Genomic DNA, 24101 nt, shown 5'->3' with positions numbered 1-24101 from the left:
TTTATTAATCTTTGTTAATATTAATTTCACCATTTATATAGCTACATTATTGAAATCAAAAGTTGTATTTGTTAACATTAGTTATGCACTGTGAAATAACATGAACAAACAATGAACAGCTGTATATTTATTAACTAATGTTAAGAAAGATTAATAAATACAGTAACACATGTGTTGCTCATGGTTTGTTATACATTAACTAATGTTAACAAATCAAACCATATTATAAAGTGTTACATACAAATCAATTACTCAGAACACCTCCTAAAGTAAGTACTTTCCCCATTTATTTTAAGAGTGGTTAGCAAGATTTAACCTTAATAAACTAAAGTATTTTCAGGTTATTTATGACAATGTGTAGATTTTTGTAGAAAATTACAGTGGAGTGAGGTGAAAATTTTCAGCTTTCCCCCGCAGTGTTAGCATTATTTGCAATGAAAGTTCAAGTTACATGGGTTGTGAGTGTGGTGTTGAATTTTATGACACTCTTGTTTCTCTGTTTCAGAATACTGTTTTCACGAATCCTTACTGCATTTTAAAGGTAAAGGTTTAATTAGGGACATGGCCACAAATACAAAATGCTTCAGATTTGGCTTCTTGATTAGAAAATAGTTATAGTTAAAAAATTATCAGGATAAAAAAAAGCTATTAAAATAAAAACTGTTTTGTTTATGCAAGAAACTATTAATTACCCATCCATTCTCCAAACCACTTTGGATGGCCAGTCCATCAGAGGTTTTAGGACGCATATTTGACATAACTTTGCTTCTTGAAAAGAATGTACTTCAAGAAAAAGACGATTCTTGAGATAAATATATAATTAATATTGAATAAGTTATGGATAGTTAACTCGAGTTTAGTCATTTTTCATTATGTTGTTATTGTTATTTTTTTCAGACTGACTGATCAGAGCACAACCTGCATCTTCTGCTGCACTTTTCTCCTTGGTTAGTATTAATATGGTTTCTTAAGCTGTACTATGTCATTTTCATCACATCACCATAATTGTAGTCCCTGTGCTCTAATACGTCTTTCTGTTCTGTGTCTTTACAGGTTCCTTGTGTTTTGGCGTTTTCTGCAGAGAGCATTTAATTTCTCACCCCCGCTCCCCAAAAAAAAAAAAAAAAATCATTTTACAAGTTTACACAGTGTCTCTTTCATTGTTGTTTAACTGTTTTGTTTTTTCTTCCTGAGAGTACTACAGTTGTTATCTTTTCAGGCTCAACAGCAGTTACATCGGGAGACGTTTCGAAGTATGTGCCTATCAAAGGGAGAATGTCCTGTCAAAATGAATTTGACTAACAAATAAGTGTATTTTATTATGCATTACTTTTGAGGATTAAAAATAAATACATGGTTAATTTTGATTTTTTTAGTATTGAAAGTAAAATCTCTACTTTTAGAAGTTACCTAGTTAGATAAATTTGTCAACAATTATTCTTTTTATCTCTTCATATTTTAAAGGATGCCGCGGAAAGGAAAGAGATCTCAGGCTCAACAAGTGCGTCGGCGAAAGGAGGACCTTGAGGATGAACAGACCAGAGCCTCCAGGAATAACCGGGTACTATTGATATCTGTGTCTTGGATTTCAACATGCTAATTTCAGGGGACCTTAATGTTTGGGACTAGGACTGTTATGATTCCTCGATTAAATTTGAGTGCTTGATTTGTAAAAAAAAAAAAAAAAGAACAACCTTGATTGCAATTTACACCTTATGATTAAATCCAGCCTAGCGTTAGTTCTAGCTGGTCACTTTAGTCAAGCTCGCATCAGCTGTCTCTCAGCTCATTAGAAATCATTCTAATATGAATATATGCGGATTTGATGCTCAAAAAACATTGAGCTAATAAGTGTATCATAATTTACAAACACATTTTTTGCCTTTTTTTAGTTTCTTTATAACTTTTCAAAAATGTCTTTATGTCAAACACTATGAATTGTGATTTAAAATTTAACACAGATTCTATGCCACTAATTTTGACCAGCAGCCTAATTTCATGAATGATTATTTACAGGTTGAACAGGCAAGCACCAGTGCAGCTGTAGCTCAGTTTTCGGGTAGAATGCATGCAGAAGGTGGTGATATTGCACCCAGGGTTTTGTCTGTGCAGGCATCTCATTGTCAGGGTGATTATAGGTATGACAGTTTCTCAAGAAATCATCAGTGCACCTGTGTAGCGTTGACATTTTTGGCCAACCAGAGTGAAGGGATTGCGTTCAAGATGCCTGACCTTGATAGAATTCTAGAGGAGGGAGATGCGTTATATGTCAGCATTAAATTGCAGCTTATTGCTGAAAGACAGTTTAATCGCAACCTTCTGACGATGGAGGAAATACCGCTGAGTGTTGCATCATTTAACCAGACACACAATGTGCTGAAGTCAGGAGTGATGATCGGATACCTCAGAGCCACAGGGATCCCTGGCACTGAAGAGTGGTGCATTCCACTCACTGAAAGACTGCAGTGTCTCTCCACAGATGTCAGGCATGCTTTGCTCATTGTTGCTCCTGAGTGTATTGCTGTGTTCAGAGACGGATCTGGACGGTACGGATACTTTGATTCTCACTCGAGGACTGCTGCAGGCTTGCCCCATCCTACTGGCCATGGAACTGCTGTCATGTTGACTTTCACCCACCTGAGTGACATGGCAGACAGAGTTCTCAAGATCTTCCAGGATCGTGGTGATGAGACCAGCTATGAATTCATGCCTGTATCTTTTGAAACAGAGCAACAGTCTGTCCAGATGCCTTCAACATCTGTCTGTGAACAGGTATCACAAATGATTTCAGCTCTACCAGAACCAGTAACACATGTTGAAGCCAAAGTAAATCTTGTTGGCTCAGGAGCTGAAAACCAATATGTGGTAGATAAAACAAATAAGCACAGGAGAAGAAAAGAAATGCGTAAAACATTTAAAATGTCAAAACAAGGCGGAGAACCTAAGGACAGGGCTGCACCTTATGCCACCAGAAAACATAAAAAAAGGGATTGTGAGAGACAGAGGTATGCCACTTCTTTGCAATACCAATCAAAGAAAAGAGAAGCAAATAAGGTAAAGTATAATCAAGATGCTCTCTTCCGAAACCAATTGAAATGGTCTATAGTGAGAAGATACAGCACGGATACCGTCTTCCAGAGGAAGATGAAAGGGAATACGAAGAAGAGATACAGCACAGATGCTCTCTTCCAGAAGAAGAAGAAAGACTACATGAAGAAGAGGTACAGCACAGATGCTCTCTTCCAGAAGAAGAAGAAAGAATACATGAAGAAGAGGTACAGCACAGATGCTCTCTTCCAGAAGAAGAAGAAAGAATACATGAAGAAGAGGTACAGCACAGATGCTCTCTTCCAGAAGAAGAAGAAAGACAATATGGTTAGGAGGTACAGCACCGATACTCTATTCCAGAGGAAAATGAAAGCCTACATGGTTAAGAGATATGCAGGTGACCCAGAGTTCAGAGCACATCACATACTGCGATGTACCCTGCGCAAGACCCAGAAATGTGCTGCCGATGCTACATATCGCGTTTTTCATCGATTGCAATGCGCACTCAGGATAAAAAGGAAATATAGACCTTACATCCGTTCCAGCCAAGAAACACCCCAGCCTTTGGTTAACAAAGCGATGGAAAGTGCCATACATGCATTCCGGTGTAAGATTCAGCATGGCCCTACACATGTCTGCACAGTCTGCCACAGAGCCCTGTTTCCTAATCAAGTCAAGGTCTGTAATAGAACGAGATATGACAAAAACGTTCATGTTGCAGCGTCTTGCCTAACCGGGAAGTATGTTCACGCTTGTGATAGTGCCTGCTCAGGTTCCTGCGTAGTACCGGAAGAGAGAAGACAGGAATGGATTTGCCACACTTGTGACAACCATCTTAAGAGAGGACAGATGTCTTCAATTGCAGCAGCTAACAAACTGGAGTTGCCACCAATCCCTGCGGAATTGGATGAATTAAATGTCCTTGAGCGTCAACTCATTGCAAAAATTTTACCATTTGCAAAAATAGTTTCTTTACCCAAAGGACAGCAGAGAGCAGTACGTGGTGCCGTCGTGTGTGTGCCCTCCGAGATGGAGCAGACCGTCAACTCTCTGCCAAGACCAAGAAGTGAGGCCCAGCTGCTGCAGGTGAAGCTGAAGAGACACGTTAAGTTTAAAGGGTACCAGCAGTTCCAGACTGTGAATATGCATAACGTGCTTGCAGCTTTATCAAAGCTGAAAGCAATGCATTCAGAATACAGGGATATCTCCATAAGAGAAACTGCTGTATTTGAAAGTCCCCTAGACGAGGAAGCTGATGTCTCTGAAAGTCACCTAGACGAGGAAGCTGATGTCTCTGAGAAGCAACAAGAAGTCGATGTTGCTGAGCAGGATGAGCAACAAGTTAGCGTTGAGGAAAAGGATGAGCTTCGACCCGGCCTCACATTAGACACGTGCATGCAGCCGCCCGACATCGGACAGGAGATCTTGTCGTACGGTGAGGGAATATTTAGTATCGCACCTGCACAAGGACATAAGCCTGTTGGATTTTTCAAAATCCCAAAGCTGGAAGCCATGGCGTTCCCTGTTCAATTCCCCACTGGACAGAATTCCATTGACGAGGAAAGACAAATTTCAATATCTCCCAGTATGTATTTCAACGCAAGATTGTTCAGCGTGGACACGCGTTTTGCAAAAGATCAGAGTTATCTTTTCTTTGCACAGTTTGTAACGGAAACGCACCTGGCTAGAAACAGCATGTCTATCCAGTTGCGAAAAGGCAAACCTATTACAAGAGATGGCCGGAGAATTTCCAACAGACTGCTTCAAGACAACCGGGAGGTTGAAAGATTGCTACACAACAGAGACGCCACACGGTTCATGCAACCACTGAGAGGCACTCCATCGTATTGGGAGAAAACTTTGCGAGATCTACAGGCTATGATAAGACAGTTAGGAGCCCCTACGTTTTTTTGCACGTTCAGCGCAGCCGAAATGAGATGGCCTGAAGTAATAACCGCAATCAAGGCCCAACAAGGTGAACACGTCGACTTTTCCGAGCTTGACTGGATGACGAAGTGTGAAATCCTCCGAAGCAACCCAGTCACTGTCATGCGTATGTTTGAGAAACGGGTGGATGCGCTAATGACTCATCTGCTTTTGTCGCCAGCCCAACCCATTGGTGAAGTTGAGGACTACTTTTACCGAGTGGAGTTCCAAGCTAGAGGAAGCCCACATATCCATCTTCTTGTTTGGATAAAGGACGCACCCGAGTTTGAACAGGATTCTGATGAGGATGTTTGTAACTTTATCGACCGCAACATAACCTGCCAGTTGCCCGATTCCTCGGCTGATCCTGAGCTTCACCGGATCGTCACAGAGGTCCAGCTTCACAGCAGGAACCATTCAAAGTCCTGTAAGAAGGGAAATGTACTGTGTCGATTTGGGTTCCCCAAACTACCGGTGTCTAGCACCAAGATCACTCGTCCGCGACCACAGCGTCCTGAAGAAGAGGATGACACGGACACTTCTCCATCCGGAAGCTGCATGTTTGCGTCTAAAACCACACAACCACAGCGTCCTGAAGAAGAGCACGAGAAAGCACAAAAGCAAGCGGACAGAAGGAAGTTGAGACAGGAAGCTGCTCGAAAGGCAATGAGCGAAGCCAGGACCAAACTCAAGCCGGTGTGGGATCTGTTGAATGACCCCCAAGCCTCCTTTGACAGCTTGTCAGAGCTACTGACGGCGTGTAAGATGTCCATCGAGGATTACAATGAGAACGTCAAAGCATTGTCCAATGCCAACGTGATTCTGCTGAAGCGTGATCCAAAGGAGTCTTGGGTGAATGGATACAATCCCGATTTATTAAGGGCATGGAACGCCAATATGGACATTCAGTTCGTTCTTGACGCTTTTAGCTGCGTTATGTACATGCTTTCGTACATTTCCAAGCCGGAGAATGAAATGGGTGATTTACTTAAAAACGTAATCAAGAGTGTGCGCGAGACGAACGTTAGCGAGGAAGATGAGATGAAGCAGATAATGCAAGCCTACTCCAAACACAGGCAAGTTAGCGCTCAGGAGTCTGTGGCACGAACATGCAGCTTACCGTTGAAGAAGTGTTCACGAAGTGTTGTGTTTCTACCGACGGATGATGACGCGCTAAAGATGAGTCTTCCCCTTAGTGTCCTACAAAATAAAAATCCAGATTCAGAGGACGTCTGGATGTCGGGGATGATCGATAAATACAGGGCAAGGCCTCAAACGCGTGATTTTGAAAAGATGTGCCTGGCAGATTTTGCTTCGGAGTGCCGCATCGTGTATGGTCAGCAAACGGAAGGCAAAAATGTTCACCGGCTGCTCAACGGCATGGGTTTTTTTCAGAAAAGAACGTCTGGGAAGGCTGCAGTCATTAGGTTTGCACGTTATTCGGAGAAAAAACAATCCGAAAAGTTTTACTGTAGATTACTAAAGCTTTATATGCCGCATCGGACCAACGAACAGCTTAAACCTCCAAGATTTCCAACCTACGAGACGTTTTACAAAGGTGCATCTGTGGAACTACCTTCTCACCCTGGTTTGCTGTTTCCTGTCTGTGCCATAGTTCAAGCGAACAAGGAGAAGTTTGAAAAACACAGTGACGAGTTGGACAAGGCATTCGATCAGCTGGAACGGCAAGGACCGCCTGAGAACGCATGGAACGCTTTTGCACCTGAAGTAGAAGTGGATCGCTTGGAGTGCGTCGCCGAACGACAAGACATCATTCCGGATGATGAGGACGTACAAGATGATATCCCAGAATTCCAGGTTCTTGAACATGGAGACGGGGTCGTGCCACAAATAGAGGCACCGCAGATGAGTGTTGAATTTGTCAGGAAGTTGTTCAGAAGTCTCAATGAGACGCAGGCAGCCATCTTCTACACGATCTGCCAGTGGTGTCAGAAGCGTGTGTGGGGTCATAATCCAGAACAGTTTTTCTACTTCGTGTCAGGTGGTGCTGGTTGTGGCAAATCGCACGTCATCAAGTGCATACACACGGAAGCGACCAAGATTCTGCGACAACTGCCTCGACTACGGGAGGAAGGGGATCTCTCCGTGCCTACGGTGCTCTTGAGTGCGTTTACTGGAACGGCCGCATTCAATATTTCCGGTAAAACACTCCATTCCATTTTGAAACTTCCAAGGAATCTGAAGCCACCGTATCAAGGACTTGGAAATGCCCTAGATGAGCTTCGAGCAAAACTACGCGACGTGGAGATTCTTATCATCGATGAAGTGTCCATGATTTCGAAGGATCTTTTTGCCTACATCAACTGGAGATGTCAGCAAATCAAAGGCAGCAAAAAACCTTTCGGGGGAATCTCTGTCCTTGCCGTGGGCGACTTTTATCAACTGCCACCTCTGGGTAAAGCCAAACCCCTCTGTGTGTACGAAGAGGATGTCCTGGACTTCTGGAAAGACCATTTCCAAATGGTTACTCTCTCCGAGATCATGCGTCAGAAAGAAGACTTGGCTTTTGCCCAACTTTTAAACCGCATACGGGTGAAGCAAAAGACCGACGACCTTGCCGAAGAAGATCGAGCTTTGTTGCTCCAGGCTGTGAAGGACCCCAAAGACTGCCCGTGTGATGCACTGCACGTATTTGCCACCAACAAGGAAGTCCACAGACACAACACTGAAACAATCCATGCTCTTCACACTGACATCATTACCATCGATGCCGAAGACTACAGGAAAGACCCAAGAACGGGAGGGATGAAGAGACAAGCGAGGCCCGTCACCGGTAAAAAGGACGACTTGCCTGACACCATACAAATTGCGTTGGGAGTACGCATAATGGTGACTAGGAATTTGGATGTCGAGGACGGTCTATGCAATGGGTGCTTTGGGAAGATTTCTCGTATTGTCAATAAGACAAAAGATGGAATCGACACCGTACACATGCTAGGGCTTCAGCTCGACAATCCACATGCAGGGAAGAAAAACCGCAAAAGGGTGCAAGGTGAAGACGACGACTGTGTGTACATCGAGAGATCCGAAGAAAGTCTGAGGAAAGGAGCCGTTCGTCGACAATTCCCCATCAAGTTGGCCTACGCCTGCACAGCTCACAAAGTCCAAGGCATGACGTTGGAGAATGCCGTGGTTTCACTGAAGAAGATATTCGAGCCGGGAATGGCCTACGTTGCCCTCAGCAGAACGACCTCGCTTCGTGGACTACACATCACGGACTTCAGCGAAAAGAAGATCTATGCCGATGCTACAGTCACAGCATCGTTGGAAAACATGACGAGAGCATCATTCGAAGGAATCATGCCGCTTTTACAGCAGGTGAGGGAAACCAACTTGGATCAAACGCTGAAAATAATCCATCACAACACAGAAGGACTGTCATCACACATCGAAGATATCCGATGCCATCACGAACTGCTTCTGTCGGATATTCTTTGCATGACGGAAACTCACCTGACCGGGTCACTCATGACACCCCACGTCCAACTGGAAGGGTACAACGCATTTATGCGAAATAGACATGTCTCCTACTCGACACACCAAGAAATTGCACAGAAAGCTGGTGGTGGAGTCGCAATCTATTGCAAAGAGCATATTTCAGCTCAGGCTAGGCAGTTTGTGCAAAATGTGACCGATCTGGAGTATGTCGTCATCAAAGTGGATAGCCCGATCAAAGCGACAATCGCTGCTGTGTACAGGCCGCCACACTACGGATTTGAAGAGTTCTCCAAAAACTTGAAGAGTCTGCTGGATTATTTGGACATGGTGGACGAACACCCCACACTAATCTGTGGAGATTTTAATGAGGATCACCTCAGCGCAGGGAATAAAACTGTTCTGGAATTGTTCCAGTCTAAAGGATACACGCAACTGATCACCACAGCAACAACCAAAAAGAACACTCTACTGGATCATATATACATCTCTCATCCGGATTTGTGCCTTCAGTCAGGTGTCTTGCATAGTTATCATAGTTATCACAATCCCGTGTACTGTATTTTGCGTAAATGAGTTTTTGTGATGGACCGGTATTGTTGTATGTTGCGGTAGCTAGTATGCCATACGGAACCGTTTGCCACTGCATCGGCTACTAATGACTACAGTGGGGCTTCCGCGGCCTTATACAAACGGTTGGGCGCGTATGGTTGGGTTGTTATGCCATACGGAACCGTTGCCAATGGACCTGGATTCATGACATCAACGGGACTTCGACAGCCTTCATCAAACGGGTTGGCGCGTATGGTCGTGTTGCGGTTAGATTGTGGCGTTAGAGATTGTGGTTAGGAGATTGTGGTTAGGTCAATTTAAGGGTTTATACCACTGAGCTACGAGGAAGGAGCAACGTCAGCAGCAGCAGCAGCAGGAAGGACAGAGGACTAGCGTGACAGCTCCAGGGAGGACACAGACAGTCAGTGCAACAGTGGCAGTAAGTTATAAAAGACAAGGGAAAGAGAGAAGTAGCAAGACACCATTGTAATGTTTGATTTTGACCTTATAACATACATTTGAACTTGAATTGATGTTCAATCTACAAAATTTGTGACAATCTGTGCGGGATATGCAGTCCCCTGCTATTCTATGATTGATATGTGCCCTTCTGTAAAGTTGCAGGAAGAATTGGGAGACCATAGCTGTCCTGTCTGGATATGAGTGTGCAATTTACCTTCTAAAGCTAAGTGTTACATTTTTTTGCTTTAGCTGTGTACTACTGCTTTTCATAACCGCGTTTGAATGGAAATGTTATATTTGAATCTCTAATTTTAATTTTTATGTTTTTCATGAACCAGCCAAATGAAGTGAGATTGTCTGAGAAGATCACGTGTGCTACATCAATGACGACGACGAGCTGGATACCAGATTATGTGTCAATTTCTTTCCGTAAGTTTTATTTCTGAGTTTGTTTTTTAATTTTCATTAGTATGGGTGTATTCATGATCCCATTGTTCATTTGTTAATTTCATTGCCCAGAGAACAGGTCCAAATAACTATGGCATTGAGGACAACTCTGAAGAATGAAGAAGCAGATGAAGAAGCAGAGGAAGAAGCACACTGAGGTCAATACTACTGATAAGGTGTAGTATTTCAGTGCATTTTATTATACAATGGTTTCAGGGTTTTTCCCGCGTCAAATGTCTTCGTTGGTGGCCAACAGACACTGTTGTCCTATCTTGCTCTCTTATTTAAAAAAAAGAGCAGATTTTACCACTGGATTTCATAATTTTGTTATATAATCATATTGCATATAAAAATAATAGAATCAAAAGGTTTATTTTAACTAATAGTCTTAATTTTCTAACATACAGCTAACAATTGAATAAAATGAACTGCTAGCTAACAACAACTTGCTATGTGCTTTATGATATTAATCACTCCAGTATGAACTTTTTGACAGTTATTTATTTTAAAAACTGCTGTTCAATGTTTATTCATGTTAGTTCACTGCATTTACTAATGTTAACACTTACAACTTTTGATTTGAACAATGTACCGTATTAGTAAATGTAAAAATCACTAACAAAGATTAATAAATGCTAAAAAAGTTAAATGCAGGAAAAACCATGAGTTTTGTTCAAAGATGTATGATTTGATGTAAAAACTAAAGGCTTACATCTGACCCATCAACTATGCTGCTCAATAAGTAAACAATTCAAATAAATTCACTAACATTATCATATACGTTTTATCTCCTCTGCCCTCAGGATATCCAGGGAGACAGATGCGTGCCATTCAGCATAGAAACACCAGAGACCGAGTTCACCTGAGCGCAGATTGAAACCAGCTTCTCCTGAGCAAACCTGAGAGACGGTCTGCGGGTGGAACTCCAAAGTTGAAACCAAATGTCTTTTTAAAGACAACAACGGCTCTTTTCAGAGCTACCCACTCCTTCAAATAAAGAGCATTTTTACAAATGTATTCACAACAAAATTCTCAGCACTATAGGCTAAACTAGTACATAATAAATAAAAAATATATATTTTTATAATCTTAGGGGTAATGCTTTAAAGATAATTTTAATACAAAGTATATCTAATAACTAGTACAACACTAGGATCTAATCCAGGGATGGGCAACTCCGGTCCTGGAGGGCCACTGTCCTGCAGAGTTAAGCTTCAGCCCTGATGATAACTCACCTGCCTGTATCTATCTAGTAATCCTGAAAACATCGATTGCCTTTTTCAGGTGTGTTTAATTAGGGTTGGAGCTAAACTCTGCAGGACAGTGGCCCTCCAGGACCCAAGTGGCCCATCCCTGATCTAATCCATTTGCTGCGTGGAATTTGACACAACAGGCATTTAAAAAAATCTTTTAAATAAACATTTGGTTAATTGACACACACTGTGTTTTTGTCTTTATTGAATGTTATTGAAAGTTAGTCATCATTGTCACATTATGAATATTTTCTTGTGAACTTCAGAGAAGATCCAGGTATATTCACAGATGGTTCTTTAAAGATGGTAAGTGGTCGGGTCATTTAAAAGCTTACATTTAAATGAGCTTTATATACTCAACATTTATTATGTGCCATTTACAACAATATAATATACTCGTGTGCAACCGAGTGTCGAGTTTTGCCACTGCAAGCACCATTCACATTTTCTTCTGGAAATGTACGTTCTATATTATTATTATAGTTATTAATGGTGCTTGCCTATAGGCAAAGCAACATTAGTGTTATTGCTCATACTTATTATTTTTTTTTTTATTATTATTATTCTTCCACACAAAGTTCGGCGCGAAACTCGCCCCGCACCGTTTGTCACAGACCCCTGGGTGAGGTGTCAAATCGACCGGCTCATTGAGGAGAGGTGTGCTATATCTTTTCTAAGCGATCGGGTGTACGATGTTCGCACAGCGGACGAAAAAGCGGCCAAAAAAGTCCCATTGACTTAACATTGCGGAATTTTCAGAAATTCAAATCCCAACTGTCATTTTTCACACACACAGACACAAAGGGCCTGACACCCCTGCATGTCTCCCCCTCTCTCTCCCTCAGAGGATTTATATTATCAAGCAGCCAATAAGTAATGGCCTAAAATCTTCATAGCCACACCATAGCAACCAGTTACAGCACCCTAGCAACCATAGGCTATAGGCACGAGGCCGCAGGCCTCGTGCACTCATTATAATGCACTCGTTTAATAGAGATTTTAAATACTCTATAAAAACTCACTCGTAGGCACGAGGCCGCAGGCCTCGTGCCTAACCTTAGCCCTAACCCCATAGTAACCATCTGTGAAAACTACCAACCACCTAGTAACACCATAGCAACCAGTTACAGCACCCTAGCAACCATAGGCTATAGGCACGAGGCCGCAGGCCTCGTGCACTCATTATAATGCACTCGTTTAATAACACAACCACTCAAAATACCTTAGAACTCCCTAGCAACACCCTAGGAACCACCCAAAATACCTTAGAACTCCCTAGCAACACCATAGCAACCACCCAAAACACCTTAAAACACCCTAGGAACCACCCATAACACCCTAGCAACCACCCAAAATACCTTAGAACTCCCTAGCAACACCATAGCAACCACCCAAAATACCTCATAACTCCCTAGCAACCACCCAAAATACCTCAGAACTCCCTAGTAACACCATAGCAACCACCCAAAATACCTTAGAACTCCCTAGCAACACCCTAGCAACCACCCAAAATACCTCAGAACTCCCTAGCAACCACCCAGAACACCCTAGCAACTGCCTAGTAACCACCTAGAACACCCTAGCAACTGCCTAGCAACCACCCAAAACACCCTAGTAACCACCCAGAACACCCTAGCAACCAACCCAAAACATGAATAAGTCATATCTCAGCAGCAGAACATCGTACAGACATGGTTGTTGGCTCGTATGCAATCATGTACCACACTCTAGCAACCGAGTGGTGAGTTTTGCCACTGCAAGCACCATTCACATTTTCTTCTGGAAATGTACGTTCTAGTTACTGGTGCTTGCTTTAGCAAGGCAACAGTATTGTTATTGCTCATACTTATTACTGGTGCTTGCTTTAGCAAGGCAACAGTATTGTTATTGCTCATACTTATTATTATTATTCTTCCACACAAAAGTTTGGCGCGTAACTTGCCCCGCACCGTTTGTCACAGACCCCTGAGTGAGGTGTCAAATCGACCGGCCCATTGAGGAGAGGTGTGCTATATCTTTTCTAAGCGATCGGGTGTACGATGTTCGCACAGCGGACGAAAAAGCGGCCAAAAAAGTCCCATTGACTTAACATTGCGGAATTTTCAGAAATTCAAATCCCAACTGTCATTTTTCACACACACAGACACAAAGGGCCTGACACCCCTGCATGTCTCCCCCTCTCTCTCCCTCAGAGGATTTATATTATCATGCAGCCAATAAATAATGGCCTAAAATCTTCATAGCCACACCATAGCAACCAGTTACAGCACCCTAGCAACCATAGGCTATAGGCACGAGGCCGCAGGCCTCGTGCACTCATTATAATGCACTCGTTTAATAGAGATTTTAAATACTCTATAAAAACTCACTCATAGGCACGAGGCCGCAGGCCTCGTGCACTCATTATAATGCACTCGTTTAATAGAGATTTTAAATACTCTATAAAAACTCACTCATAGGCACGAGGCCGCAGGCCTCGTGCCTTACCTTAGCCCTAACCCCATAGTAACCATCTGTGGTGCCCTAGCAACCACCCAGAACACCCTAGCAACTGCCTAGCAACCACCCAGAACACCATAGAAACCACCCAGAACACCCTAGCAACTGCCTAGCAACCACCTAGCAACCACCCAGAATGGCCTAAAATCTTCATAGCCACACCATAGCAACCAGTTACAGCACCCTAGCAACCATAAGCTATAGGCACGAGGCCGCAGGCCTCGTGCACTCATTATAATGCACTCGTTACCTTAGTCCTAACCCCATAGTAACCATCTGTGGTGCCCTAGCAACCACCCAGAACACCCTAGCAACTGCCTAGCAACCGCCTAGCAACCACCCAGAACACCCTAGCAACCACCTAGCAACCGCCTAGCAACCACCCAGAACACCCTAGCAACCACCCAATACACCCTAGCAACCACTCAGAACACCCTAGCAACGACCCGAACAACATGAATAAGCCATATCTCAGCAGCAGAACATCGTACAGACATGGTTGTTGGCTCGTATGCAATCATGTACCACACTCTAGCAACCGAGTGTCGAGTTTTGCCACTGCAAGCACCATTCACATTTTCTTCTGGAAATGTACGTTCTAGTTATTATTATTCTTCCACACAAAAGTTTGGCGCGTAACTTGCCCCGCACCGTTTGTCACAGACCCCTGAGTGAGGTGTCAAATCGACCGGCCCATTGAGGAGAGGTGTGCTATATCTTTTCTAAGCGATCGGGTGTACGGTGTTCGCACAGCGGACGAAAAAGCGGCCAAAAAAGTCCCATTGACTTAACATTGCGGAATTTTCAGAAATTCAAATCCCAACTGTCATTTTTCACACACACAGACACAAAGGGCCTGACACCCCTGCATGTCTCCCCCTCTCTCTCCCTCAGAGGATTTATATTATCCAGCAGCCAATAAGTAATGGCCTAAAATCTTCATAGCCACACCATAGCAACCAGTTACAGCACCCTAGCAACCATAGGCTATAGGCACGAGGCCGCAGGCCTCGTGCACTCATTATAATGCACTCGTTTAATAGAGATTTTAAATACTCTATAAAAACTCACTCATAGGCACGAGGCCGCAGGCCTCGTGCACTCATTATAATGCACTCGTTTAATAGAGATTTTAAATACTCTGCGGCCGAGTGCCTAACCTTAGCCCTAACCCAACAACCAGTTACAACCAGTTACAGCACCCTAGCAACCATAGACTATAGGCACGAGGCCGCAGGCCTCGTGCACTCATTATAATGCACTCTTTTAATAACACAACCACTCAAAATACCTTAGAACTCCCTAGCAACACCCTAGCAACCACCCAAAATACCTTAGAACTCCCTAGCAACACCATAGCAACCACCCAAAACACCTTAAAACACCCTAGGAACCACCCATAACACCCTAGCAACCACCCAAAATACCTTAGAACTCCCTAGCAACACCATAGCAACCACCCAAAATACCTCAGAACTCCCTAGCAACCACCCAAAATACCTCAGAACTCCCTAGTAACACCATAGCAACCACCCAAAATACCTTAGAACTCCCTAGCAACACCCTAGCAACCACCCAAAATACCTCAGAACTCCCTAGCAACCACCCAGAACACCCTAGCAACTGCCTAGCAACCACCCAGAACACCCTAGCAACCGCCTAGCAACCACCCAGAACACCCTAGCAACTGCCTAGTAACCACCTAGAACACCCTAGCAACTGCCTAGCAACCACCCAAAACACCCTAGTAACCACCCAGAACACCCTAGCAACCAACCCAAAACATGAATAAGCCATATCTCAGCAGCAGAACATCGTACAGACATGGTTGTTGGCTCGTATGCAATCATGTACCACACTCTAGCAACTGAGTGGTGAGTTTTGCCACTGCAAGCACCATTCACATTTTCTTCTGGAAATGTACGTTCTAGTTATTATTATTCTTTTTATGAGACTAAAATTTCTATATCTAACTCCTCCTAGAGCTTTAACTCTACATACTCCAAACTCGGCCCAGACACTCAAACTGTTCTGACTCGCGTTGCTATATCTTTTTAGACTGATCGGACTTACGGTTTTCCTATAAATGACGATCAAACTCGGAAAAAATCCCATTGACTTAACATTGCGGAATGTTCAACTAATTTAAACTTTAATCTAATTTAAACTATTTTTAACTGTAAACTACTTTAAACTTTAAACTAATTTAAACTTCAAACTACTTTAAACTTCAAACTAATTTAAACTTCAAACTATTTTAAACTTTAAACTTTTTCAAACTATCTGGTCCAAACTTTCACAAGCCAACTTAAAGTTTGTTCAACGAACTTTTTAATCTAGTTCCTGTATGTGCACCTCAAATGTGGAAAAAAAAGAAAATGTTATATATATATATATATATATATATATATATATATATATATATATATAATGTCACTCTGCACACTGGGGAAGACAAGACTTTTTTCACTTTTGAGAGCTTCTATTCGCTATTAAACAGCATGAAGTGCTTGTAGCTTGACCTCTCCACCTCAGCATTATCTCTCGCTCTATAAAGGCACTTTAATCATTAAAAATGTGAAAACTACTCGTTTTCTCTGCTGTTTTGTACTTGCACTCAAGCTTGTACTCTACTGATTTTCCACATCCATCTAGCCTATAGATAATAATTAACAGTATTTCTGTGGGTACGATTCGAGACACAAGCTCTGAAGGTTGTCTTGCACCTCTGCGAGTGTAGGATTTTGTGATTTGTGGGTTATTTTTTTTAGCATTATCAGGGCTGTCTCCGCCTACAGGTAACCCTTCCTCACTTGTCCATGCTGCACCCTGGTTAAGATTCTCCATTTAATTGTGTGGCAAATATATTCATGTATTACTGTGCAGCTGTTGTTATACAGGCATTTATTCTACATTTGCACATTGTGCATAATAAAAAGTTTAATTAAAAGGTTAATTGTCTGTCAAGAATAAAAGTGAAAATACTGGATGAGAATCACATCTGAACCTGTCATATACAGGTGAACCCCAGTGAAATTTGATTGGTTAAAAATCGTATGTGTGTTACATATACAGGTGAAAGTCAAAAAAAGTAATATCGTGCAAAAGTTTTTTTTTTTTCAGTAATTCACCTTAAAAGGTGAATCTAATATGTTATATAGACGCATTACATGCAAAGTGAGATGTTTCAAGCCTTTATTTGTTATAGTTTTGATGATAATGGCTTACAGCAATGAAAACCTTTTCACAATATTCTAGTTTATTTTGAATTTGGTTTAAATTGTATAAATATTGTATAAATATGAATGAATGAGCCATTTATAGCGCCTCATGAAATGCCTCATTCATAAAGACCTCATTCAATTGTATAAATACAACTTTCTCCAATATTTCGAAAAGGAACAGGAGTTTTGAGATAAGCATGAAATTGCTTTCAGAAATATTCTTACTGACTTCTACTTATCGCAACAACACCAAACTTTTGTTTTTTGCCATTTCTGACAGTCATTTCTCATGATTTTATTTCAAGCTAATCAAATAAACCACATAAATAAACAAATGCGGTCTGTTTTTATACAATATCTACCTTGGCCCAAGAGAACAGCAGGAGTTCGCAATAAACCTTCCCCCCACAGATATACCTGAAGGTCTAGGGGTTTACAGTCACGCCACAGTAAAGAGAGGGATAATTATGTGTTGCTCAGAGCAGGCATGTTGCTAAAATGATCCTCATTAGGGAATTTCAGGAACCTTAGGGGGTCTGTTTACTGTGAGCGTCCCAAAGGAGCAGCAATTCAGGGACAGACTAACACGGCAGGCACTTCCATTCATTTCCATTCCACAGCGGCAGGTCAGGATATTTTCAGCTTCACTAACATCTTTACCAGCAGTCTTTTATAGGGTTGTTTTGCTGGCCATAATCTTTGTAACAACTAAATGACTAGTTCACCCCAAAATAAAAATCCTGTCATGACTGACTCATCCTTATGTCTCTTCAAACCTGTATGCATGTTATTTCTGGTTGCACAAAGGAAACTTTCAAAACAGGCTACATTCCTGTTTATTCCTTAAAATAGCTTGAACATAACTCTACACCCTTGCTTTTTTTTGTATATGTGAACATGCAAATTAGTCCCCGCCTCCATTGATCACACCAGCTGGGACTACCTGATCCGCTCAGTCAACTGTGAAACGCTACACAATGGCAAGTGGAAATACTTGTTTAATTTCGCCTTATATGTTTGAACCAGAATCTGATTCCTAAAAAGGAGGAGGAAGAGTGAATTATGCAGGCTCGTCTACAAGTCGATGTATGCTAATGCATTTTATGTATCGCTCTCTACAATGCTAGACACAGAACGGTAATTGATATGATTAGCATTTGGCTTGACTCCATTATAAAACGGCTAATGATGTGTTGCTAATGTTACACAAACAATGTTCCCGTTCGCCATCTCAGAGTCGGACTGCTTCCTTCTAAAAAATCAGCATCTTTAGAAACGCTTTGAACATCAGTGGAGAAAAGCCCCGTCCACATGTTTAAAACAGGATTGGCTACATGTTTGACGTTAGAAACCATGGGCAGTTTTTGGTACACTGCAGTTTTAAATAGAAAATACTGTTGACTGAGGAATTTGCCCATGGTTTGTCTTAAAGCATATTCAAAACACCACATAGACATATAAAACTTCACCACAGGGGGTCTTTGAAACATGTTTCCAAGAATTTGTAATGCATGCTTGGGGACATTTCATGTATCATTCTTTGATATTTCCATCACTTCTACATAATCGTGCTCTACATAAAATCTCAAAATACATGAATATAAAATAAAAATGGAAATATTCCCATTTATTAGGGCTTTAAATTATGTCAAACATCCCAATACAGCTGCAATGAATAACTTACAACAAAACCAGATTATTGTATATAAACTATTGTATGCTTTTGACCTCCAGGATGAAGATATATGGAGCCCATTCTAACGCCATGGAGTATTCATTGTTGTAGTCCGATCAGGTGATCAGATGTACGGCTAAACATCGATATCACACCTCGCCAGCTGTCGTTGCCATTTGGTGGCTGATAAAGATCTATCAGCAGACAGGACACCAGTCACCTGAATGACAGACGGGGAAAGAGCTTCATTAGTCTGCTGGTTAATGTCAGCCAGATCTATCTACAGCCAGAACAGCTCTGACAAGAATACAACAGCAATCCGCAGGCAAGAGTGAGTTATCACGGCACGAATAGGAGATTAATTGGCGAGATTTCACTGTCATCTGACAGAGGAAAGAAGAGAAATGGGAAGCGAGAAAAGAGCAGAGACAAGGTCACCCATGTTGAAATTATCGTAGATCACTGATTGGGGGATTTTACAGGATGTATTTGCCTTTTTTTTGCTCTTTTTCTCTTCTTTTTTTCATTTATAGCTGTTGGTGTTTGGTTTGTTGTCATTGGAACAACAGATTTTTTTAAAAGTTTAGTTCACCCAAAAGTGAAACATCATTTATTCACCCTTGTATCGCTCCAAACATTTAAAGTAGACTTGTTTACTGTAACGCAGTTCGTTGTTATGGGAAGAAGGATGCGGGAACCGGCGAACATTTAAAGACTTTAATAATAAAATATAAAAATACAAAATGAAAGTAAAGACAGCGGCCCCTTGTCCTTTACCGTCGTCACTCCTCCTTTATGCTTCCGCTCCTCCGGTAGAGATACGAGACCGGTGCGCCGCGCAGGTGTCGCTCGTCAGCAATCTCGCGCCGTTCTCTCACGGCCCTCGACCTCGTCCTGCTCGCCACATGTACCATATTTATTTTCATACAATAGCTTTGTGAGAGCAAAAAAAACTGGTATTAAGGGCCATATTCGCTAAAAGCGTTCCTCTCTATATAGCTTTCAAGTCACATCAATCCCGATTAGTTCTTGTGTGACTTGAAGCTATTTCATTAGATAATTGCTGTGCTAAACCGTATTATTACATTAATTAGTGCAATATTTCAGTTTTTATCTTTAAGTTGATAAAACTATGCATTTTATGTAGCTTAAAGGGATATTTCACCGTCGCAAAGATGAATGTGTATTTAAATTAGGTCATTTATGTAGTATAAATGTGAAATTATTTTAGAAGTCGGTGCCTTCTAGACTGAGAAAAGCCAGACAATTTATTTTTGGTTCATGTGGATGAAAGACAACAACTCCCAGAATGCACTTGCTTCGCTGCCCTACGAGGCCACTCCCAAGCCACGCCTCTTGTTCCTCGCTGTATTGCGGCTCGTACAGGTAGCCACAAGCATCGGATTTGCGCACCAGATCTTTAAAATCTCCTTCTGCCATAAAATCTTCAAAACTACCTTCCGCCATCGTGGTTAGCCTACGACTCGGCTTTCTCCACAGAACAAGAGTCCGTTAGCTTAGCTTAAAAAAATAATGGCTGACACTGTTTGTACATTCTGTGAGTGAGATCCCACTCCCTATGAGTGGGTTGAACACATGCGACACTAGCTCCTACTACCAGCTGTAGTCTCTAGCCTCTGGCCAAAAAAGCCTCCGATGAAGCTAAATGACAATTTTTGCGTAATCTGAGTTTTTTTTTCCAGACACACAATACAGAAATCTCTTGTCTCAGGGGGACATGAGGGAGGGAAGCACGGTCATTCGAAAATACTACAGGGTTTCCACTGATACAAAGCTTAATGCTAATCGGTGAAGTGTCTCTTTAAACATTTTCAGTTGAAAATTTGTAACATTTATCTGCTTTTAAAATCTGCTTCACTGATTATATATAATAATAATTAATAATTCGTTACATTTATATAGCACTTTTTCTGAGACCTCAAAGCGCTTTACATAGAAGGGGGGGAATCTCCTCAACAATATCTATCTGTCTGTCTGTTTTATGTATCATTCTATCTATTGTTCTATCTGTCATTCTATTGTTCTTTTGTTCTTTATATTGTTCTATCTAAAGTTCTATTTTGGTCTATTTATCATTTAATCGTTCTATCTGTCATTCTATCTACAGTTCTGTTCTATTTATTGTTCTACATATTCTGTTTGTCTGTTAGCTTTTTCAACGTATTATTATTTTTTTTCATTTTTCAAAACAAATTCACATGACCTCACTTGTACGAATTCTTAAGATTTTTGCTAAATCGTACATATTTTACGAGTTGCCTAATTCGTGTGAATGACCTACCCCTGACCCCGCCCCTAAACCTACCCATCACTGGGGTTTAGACAAATCGTACGAATTCAATTCAAAAACAGAAACTGATTTGGACCCTGATTCACAGTAGATGGTGAACAGGTGTTTCGCATCATAGCTGCTGTGTTGTGCATTTTAGCACGGCTGGAACCTTGTATGGACCAATCAGCATCCGGAACCAGATCTGATTTATAGTGTAACAGCATTCCAGACCCTCTGTTCCTGGTTACGACACCTGACACAGACCCAAGTTCCTCCCATGTCTTCACCTCACACGCACTATAGTTACGATGCCTCGCTCTCTGCTTCCAACCACACTCAACGTGTCAGGTCAAAGTCCATTAAATTCCTACATGCCGTCAGTCTGCTTGCAAGCCAGCACGCCGCTGCTCAATTTGCCCTGTTTCTATTTTTCAGCCATGCTCAATTTTAGAGTGCCACAAGTGTTGGGGAGGAGATAATGAGCAAGAAGGCAGCGCAACCACACACACACATCTCCCGCAGCCTGCCGGTCCCCAACAGGCTTGTGTTAATTGCATATGACTTATCGCCTAACACATGTGGTCCAGCTGTGGGGAAGAGGTGGTGAGCTGCTAAACAATGCCATGGCATCTCTCTTGGCTTGTGTCCCTACTGGAGACTGAGCATCATGGTGGATTCTGTGATGGAGATTTCAGATTCCTCACAACCTGGGGGTTCACATTATTTGGAAAGCATCACACTCTGTTTTAAAGGGGTTATTTTCAACTTGGATTATTTAATTGATCATTTATAGCTGTTGTCGTTTGGTTTGTTGTCATTGGAAATCTTAAAATTCTTAAAAGTTAGTTCACCCAAAAGTGAAACATCATTTATTCACCCTCGTATCGCTCCAAAGATTTAAAGTAGACTGTGTACCATATATTTATTTTCATACAATAGCTTTGTGAGAGCAATTATTATTTAATTGATCTCCCTCAGATCTCCCTGAATATTATTTATAGAGACATTTGTTAATTAGATTTTTCATATGATCCAAGTATCATTATTTGTAAAAGCATCTGATTATAATAAAGAGCATAAACAGTAATATTGTGAAATATTATTACAATTTGAAATTTTATTTGAAAATATTTTAAACTGTAATATATTTCTGTGTTGCAAAGCTGAATTTTCAGCATCATTACTCCAGTCTTCTAACATCCAACTTTTTAGTGATGCAAATCCCTTTAAAAAATAGCATCTTTCAGATGACAATGACACATCGCACAGACGTCCTGCGCATCGCAACTTTCATATTTTTCTTTCTTATTTGTTCTGCATGAGACCCAGGATCATGGAACAAATGTAACGTTTCCATTCATTTCTGTAGTGAGTCTAATGTCTGAAGTGCAGCAGCACTGACACCGTTTTGTTTTAGCGGGTATATGTCATTATGATCTCGTCTCTTTGTACTATGATTGTGTTCGTGAATTAACATAATAACATTTTAATTCTATTATTATCCTCAATAGAAATACTTCCGTGACCTTTAAACCTGCACAGATTTCCAGGCAGTGTCTGAGACAAAGGTATAATTGCAGTGGGAGGCTTCGCTCCTTACAAGAGTTCTCACTATTATGGAAATAGGAGATTGCAGGGGAGAGATAGAAGACAAGGTGGCAAGAGGAGAAAGCATGAAAATTTAATATTAACTCTAAATGGAGCATTAATTAAAATGGTCTCATTGGAGATCTCTCAACATGAAGCTGGACGGCGTGCAGTGAAGTCTGCTTATTGGCTTCACTGAGAGTTTGCTGTCAAAAATAGGCCATGCTTAAATGTTACACTCTGCTTTCTCAAATATTTCTTTATCGTTGCTTTATTTGCACAGTCATGCAAAGCTGAAGCACAACCAAAACAATGTTGAGCTACAAAATGCATGCAGTTACATGGTGTACCTTTTTAATATATAGTGTAAATGGAAAACATTTTTTGAAAAGTTCCCTTTTTGCTATGTAATCTATATATTATCAATAGATTAAAAAAGATTCACATTGATTACGGAAGTTAAATGATCTTTGTCAGCCAGTCAACAGATGTGACGTGCTAGCAGCTGTGTTTCATAAACCTGTGATTTGTGGATCTGCAGGGAACTTATCCTTCAATTTATCTCATGGAATCATCTCAGATGCATTTAATTAGATGGCATTGTGGCTCTACCTCTCGTTGTGATTGCAGTGCGTTATTCCTGCACTTAGGGAAATCTAGGAAGCCGACGGCAGCTCACCTCGATGTTGATGAGAGTAGCCTCTGTTTGCCTCCGGGCAATTAGCTCTCATGGCTGCTGAGGGACCCGGGCCCAGTGCTGGCCCAGCTGTCTCAAGACATAATAAATATTGACTCCTCATACTTCTCTCATTCAGCTAAGTTAATTAAAGCACAGACTATTTGGTTTCCATGTTGCCATATTGAATGTGAAGCACAGCATTCATCAGCTCCCATTGAAAATCCCATGAGTGAGACTGCTAGAACAAAGGAGGTAAAAGAGTGTGAGAAGAGGGAGGGAATGAACAAAAATAGTGGATAAAGATAAAGTGGGGGGGGGGGATCAGTTCCTAAAGCAAATTTTTAAAGGTTTCTTGGAATAATACTTGACAAATTAGTAAACCAAGACATGAAAAACAGAGAAGGAACCGAAAACTCATCAATTCAATCTCAGTTGTTTCTCATTGATGGCAATGAGATTAAATTTAAAAATTTGATAAAGAATCCAAGATATATACTACTGTTCAAAAGTTTGACAAGACGTACACTACTGTTCAAAAGTTTGACAAGACATTTTCAAAAGTTTGACAAGACATACACTACTGTTCAAAAGTTTGTGGTCAGTAAGATATTGATTATTTAAGTATTATTTATTTAGCAAGGATGCATTAAATTGATCAGAAGTGACAATAAAGGCAAAAATAATCTATTTCAAGTAAATGTTGTTCTTTTGTACTTGATATTCATCAAAGGATCCCGAAAAAAAAAAAGCACTTCACTGTTTCCACAAAAAGATTATCTACGCACAGAGGAAAAACATTGACAATTATAAGAAAAGTTTCTTGCAAACCAAATCAGAATATTATAATGATTTCTGAAGGATCATGTGACGCTGAAGACTGGAGTAATGAGGCTGAAAATTCAGCTTTGCATCACAGGAATAAATTGCATTTCAAAATATATTAAAATATAAAAGTTATTTTAGATTGTAATAATAATATTTCAAAATATTGATGTTTTTA

The 24101-nt window shown here is 41.1% G+C and overlaps 1 protein-coding gene and 1 long non-coding RNA gene across 6 annotated transcripts; both read left to right on the top strand.

Annotated features, from left to right (window-relative positions):
• The first annotated feature begins 428 nt into the window (after positions 1 to 428).
• LOC306989959 lies at positions 429 to 1112 on the top strand. The gene is made up of 3 exons (XR_013795786.1): positions 429 to 541; positions 898 to 947; positions 1054 to 1112. It is a non-coding gene; the product is annotated as an uncharacterized lncRNA (long non-coding RNA).
• A 346-nt stretch (positions 1113 to 1458) lies between these two features.
• On the top strand, positions 1459 to 11330 carry LOC306989624 (uncharacterized protein). 5 transcript variants are annotated; one of them, XR_013795675.1, is made up of 4 exons: positions 1459 to 1561; positions 9601 to 9873; positions 9964 to 10067; positions 10695 to 11300. XR_013795675.1 is itself a non-coding variant. In XM_079595474.1 (4 exons), exon 1 carries the CDS (start codon positions 3415 to 3417, stop codon positions 9004 to 9006), a length of 5592 nt encoding a protein of 1863 aa, XP_079451600.1. In that variant the 5' UTR covers positions 3377 to 3414; the 3' UTR covers positions 9007 to 9421; positions 9601 to 9873; positions 9964 to 10049; positions 10695 to 11329. The 5 variants fall into 5 exon arrangements, 4 of the variants coding, with proteins under 4 accessions (XP_079451600.1, XP_079451599.1, XP_079451598.1 ...); XM_079595474.1 differs by lacking the exon at positions 1459 to 1561 and adding an exon at positions 3377 to 9421 and having other exon boundaries at positions 9964 to 10049; positions 10695 to 11329; XM_079595473.1 differs by lacking the exon at positions 1459 to 1561 and adding an exon at positions 3377 to 9421 and having other exon boundaries at positions 9971 to 10067; positions 10695 to 11328.
• The last annotated feature ends 12771 nt before the right edge of the window (positions 11331 to 24101 follow it).

This window comes from Phoxinus phoxinus (assembly GCF_949152265.1).
Source record: "Phoxinus phoxinus genome assembly, chromosome: 21".
Lineage (NCBI taxonomy): Eukaryota > Metazoa > Chordata > Actinopteri > Cypriniformes > Leuciscidae > Phoxinus > Phoxinus phoxinus.
This window is presented reverse-complemented; position numbering and strand designations above follow the sequence as displayed.